This window comes from Musca vetustissima, unplaced genomic scaffold (assembly GCF_032173495.1).
Source record: "Musca vetustissima isolate MV318-11 ecotype Yass unplaced genomic scaffold, APGP_CSIRO_Mvet_v1 utg68256, whole genome shotgun sequence".
NCBI classification, from domain to species: Eukaryota; Metazoa; Arthropoda; class Insecta; order Diptera; family Muscidae; genus Musca; species Musca vetustissima.
Window position 1 is genome coordinate 22,035 of NW_026879383.1, and position 5,046 is coordinate 27,080.

The following is a 5,046-nucleotide window of genomic DNA, read 5'->3' on the forward strand; positions in this document are numbered from 1 at the left end:
CAAAATAGAAATATATGGAGTTAAACCATTTTTAACATGCCGACAGATTCTCTTTCTAATTGTAAAGGGTGTAATAATATCCCATTTCGATCTTTACTGTCTATCCCCAAAACTTTGAAACTTGAATGAAAATTCAAAGAAAACAAATACCGGAAATAAATTTTTCAAAACAAACATATCAAACTTCATTTTCAAAAACTTCATTGAAATGTACCCAAATTCTCCAGCCAATGAAATGAAACATTTATTGGATCATCATGCCTTCATTGTCAACACCGATCGCAAATCTCTATTCGCCCAAATTAAAACGATGGTCTCCCAGGCGCAAGAAGTTGCCCTCAAAGAATTAAATCAACGACGTAATGCCTTAAAAGAACTATTGGAACGTGAGGATAAAATCTATGAAGAGGAATTCGCGAATAAAGTAAAATCACGTATGGACGATGACAGAAAACAGCGCAAGGAAATTTTGCTACAAATTAAAGAAGAAAATGCCAGAAATGAGCAGGAATTCCTGAAGACCAAGCGCATACAGCAGTACATGAACAGTTGCTATGAGATACGTGAAGCTGTGCGGCATCGGGAAATGTTAAAAGTTAAAGAATGTCAACAGGAGCAGATCTTGGAAAAGGAAAGAGCCCTTAGAAGGCAACAGCAGGAGGAGGGCTATTGGCTGAAGGTGCAGCAGAAAAATATCGAAGAAATGGATAGACAACAACGACAGGAAGAATCCCTAATGAAATCACTGACACGGCACGTTGCGGATACTTTAAAAGTTCAATTAGTTGAACTTGAGGAGAAGAGAGATAAAATACGGCAAGAAAAATTGGAAGAAAAACAACAATTGGATGTGTTATTGGAAGAGATACGTTTGGAAGAATTCGATCGTAAACATAGAGGCATTTCTCCAAAGATTTTAAAATATCGCCGAGAACTTCTTGATATGATATCAGAAAAGCAAATACGCCACCAAGAAGAACAACAAGAATACATCGAAAGCCATCAAGAAATGTTAAAGGGAATATCTGAAATGGATGCTAAAGAGGCCAGGGATTTAATGGAGAAAAAGAAAGCTTTGCACAAAGCCACAATTGACTACATCAAATATGTTAAACATATGCGTGATATAGAGCGACAACAACTCGAAATGTATAACAATCGCATCGACGATTTACATCGTGTTGATAACTGTACCAAACGTAATATACAACGTGAAAGGGAATGTAAAGCCCGCTTGGCGGAGGAATGTTTTGCTGAGCTACTCAAACAAATTCAGGAGCAATGTGAACGACGTTTACGCGAAGAGGCGGAACAGCGTGAATGTAAAATTTTGGAAAATCGTTTTGTTCGAGAAGAAAAATCACGTCAAGAAATTATTGAGGAAAGACAAAGACATCGTCGTGAATTGGATAATCAGATACAACAATTGAAAAGGATACAATCAGAAGAGGAAGCTAAATTTAATAAGGATTTAAAAAGAGCTTCTAATGATCCTGAATTTTGTTCTCAATTGGCCGGACAGTATATTAGCGAGGGTATTGATTATTTGGAACCTCATGCAAATTGGCGTTTATTATCTGGTCCCAGCAAACCATGTTGTCCTACGGAAATAAAAATAACAGATCGGAAGACAATGGATAGAAAAATGCCAGAGAAAATTATGTTGACAAAAGAAAACATGAAATTACAAGGTAAATGTATTGACGGCCGAGGAGATGAACCTTCTATTTCGTAAAACTTTATTTTGTAAAATATATCGGAATATACGATTATGAATTATTATAAATCTCATTGTATACATAATATTGTGAGCTTCATAAAAATTTTAGTAGACCGACGGATATGCCTAAATCGACATAGCATTAGGTTGGGGAAAAATAAATCCATTATTTTTTCGTCGAAAATGTCGATAAAATTGGAGAAATGATCGAAGTTCACCGGCATGCTAGAAGTCGTAACATCGCACAGGAGCTAAAAATTGACCATAAAACTATATTAAAGCATTTACACAAAGCTCGATTCAAAAAGAAACTCGATGCTTGGGTACCACAATAATTAACAGAAAAATAGGATGGATAGAATTTCCATCTGCGAAGCCAAACGGAATGAGATAGACCTATGGCTTAAACGGATGGTGACAGGAGATGAGAAATGGATCACATACGAAAAATCAAAGAGCGGTCAAGCACCTCAAACGGTGGTCAAACCAGGACTAAAGGCCAGAAAAGTTCTGCTAAGCATTTGGTGTGACTTGAAGGGGATTATTTATTATGAGTTGATTCCATATGGCCAAACGCTAAATTCTGATCTCTACTGTCAACTGGACCATTTGAAGATAGCAATTGATTAGAAGCGGCCAGAATTGGCCAACAGGAGAGGTGTCGTGTTCCACCAAGACAACGCTAAGCCACACACATCTACAATGGCTCTCCAGAAACTTCGGGAGTTTAGTTGGGATGTTTTAATGCATCCGCAACACGGTCCAGAATGAGAATGTTCAATATAGGTCTATGTTTTTAAATCCCCCTTACAATAGTCCGCTTAATTTTCAGTGATGTGATGTTTCTACCCCAGAATTCCAACCTGAGGGTCTGTAATATAGTATTTAATTTTTTAAAAGGAGACAATTTACAATGACATTGTCTGCATATAGAGATATCCACCTTATTAAGAAGTTTTGAAGGCACGAAGAACAATCCACGATGTAGTAGGGTATAAACAATTCGCCCCGACCTTTTAAACTGTTAATATTCTTTAGTATTGTTAAAGGGTTTTGTTTTTGTTTTTTTTATTGTAAACTATTTATTAACCCTGGAACCCCGGATTTTTTCCGCAATCTTAGAATAGATTTCTGTTCAAAGATTTAATGCGACTATCCTAAATAGGATATGTACAAAATTTGACATCCATATATCCTTGCATCATATTAAGAAAACCAAATCGTCAGAAAACTCATTTTAAATTATTCTCTATATTCCGTTTTATAAGAATCAAAAATAATTCTGAGGGTAGAATTTGTACAATTTGAATACGAAGCGATTTAAATAATTTGGACTGTATACACAAATTAGTACAGTACACAAATTTACCCTCTTCTCTATATTAAAAAGCTCATAACTTTACCAAAATTTTGAATTTTTTTGATTTTTCATTTGATATGTATCGTCCATAATCAGGTCTTGACATATGAAATCCAAATAATACATCTCTACTAGCTGCATATAAAATATAAGCTCTAAAACATGTTGTTGCATGTGGGCAACATTGGGCCACAAAGAGTTAATGAGGAAAGTATGACATTATACTCCAAGGGGTAAGGTAGGGAAGCCTATAGTTTTTGATCAGTGGCGAGATCAGAGATCATCATCAGTTTCTTTAGTTTTTTTGTTAATAATATTCTTCGAAGTATTTACGCTGCCACCGATTTCTTATCTTATCTTTTTACGGTAACCTCCCTATAAAGATCTGACCGGTTGGTGCGCACGATAACTCTAGAAGGGAGTAACAGATTTCAACGAAACTTTGCACATCGTAATATTTCTTCCAAACTTAGTTCTAGTTCGAAGATCGGCCCACACCTCTGGAACCCCATCCATAAAAAGTTACAAAATTGTGCAAAAAATTAATTTTTAATTTTATGTGAACGGACTATGCTATTTGAAACAAACTTTGTATAATCTGCTATCTTTACCAAGCCTAGATCAAGTCCAAAGATCTGAGTCATTGGTCGAATCCTTCTGGTACCTCCCACGGAAATAGTCAATTTTTTTATATTTATATTTCCAATATCTTTAAAGATGGGGCCCATTGGTCTATTCCTTCTATATGAGAAAAACATAGAGTAACTTCTGGTATTGTGGACCATGCGTCAAATGTGGACCACCCCCCATATCTAAGAAAATGCTTGAAATATGCCAATGCCGCCTTGATAAATGTTTTCCTAATTAGTGAAAACAAACATCAAACTTGGTTTTTAATAAATAATTGCAATGTTGAAAATTTAGTAGGTGAAAATGTAGCTCTGATCTTAAAAGTGTGACTTGAAATTTTTTTAGCACAATAGTCGAACGATTTTGTAAAATAGTCGAACATTTTGTTTTTCTCGAATATAAAGAGGTTATGTGGTTTTCTTGTTTTCTTTAACAAAAATACACGTTTATCTGTAATTGCTTTCGGTTATTTTTACATTTTTATTCATTTTTGAAGCCGATAATTATTTTTAAATAAAAATATTCAATGTCGGGTAATGTGGACCACTATAAAAAAGTGGAACATTTTCATGAGGACGAGTTCGAAACAAGGGCGCATTTAATATGCGAGGAGGTATTCTATCCTCTGAAAACTCGATATCCGAAATTATAGGTGCCTCGGTTGGATAATGAAGCAAGGACCTTCAAAATACCGCAAATGGGGTGGTACCCTTAAATGGGGGCTATTCCAAAACATAAACCCATTTATTTTTGCATTTATTGTTACCCAGGAGTGCAATAAATTGAAATTTATCACAACCAATCCACAACCTACATTTAACTTACTGATCCTCATTACCCACACATACTGGTCCACATTACCCGCCAAGTTATTTTTATTCGCAGTTTAGAGCTTTTTGAAATATAATGCAATAACATTTTTATGGACAAATATATATAATTTTTGACCTGGAATATAATTAGCCAACAAATCTACCATGCTGTGAAAACAATTTGTTTTTATTTTTTACCGTTGTTACGCCCACAATATCAAAAAAAGAAAATGGTGGTCCACATTACCCGAAGTTACTCTATACCTTCTATAAAGCGAATAATAAAACCTGTGTGTTATTTAGAAGACCTCCGCAAATCATAGACTGAGGGTATACTGACTGACACGTTCTTACTTGTTTTATCATACCTACGTTTAATCTGAAAATGAAATGTATCGGTCTCTGTCTCCCACTTTACGGGCCACATTTCGCAAAATATCGCTCATCAAATTAGCATGTAAATATGAAGATAAATATATACTACATATGTATTTTTGGGCAAGGCTGATTTAACTTATTTCTAA

At 35.1% G+C, this 5,046-nt stretch overlaps 1 protein-coding gene across 1 annotated transcript; it reads left to right on the plus strand.

Moving 5' to 3' along the window:
• Window positions 1–208: 208 nt before the first annotated feature.
• On the plus strand, window positions 209–1,691 carry LOC133324272 (trichohyalin-like; the record flags this gene model as incomplete). The annotated part of the gene is made up of 1 exon (XM_061533118.1): window positions 209–1,691. A coding segment is annotated over exon 1 (1,483 nt), but the record flags the coding sequence as incomplete, so codon positions are not given.
• Window positions 1,692–5,046: the final 3,355 nt, after the last annotated feature.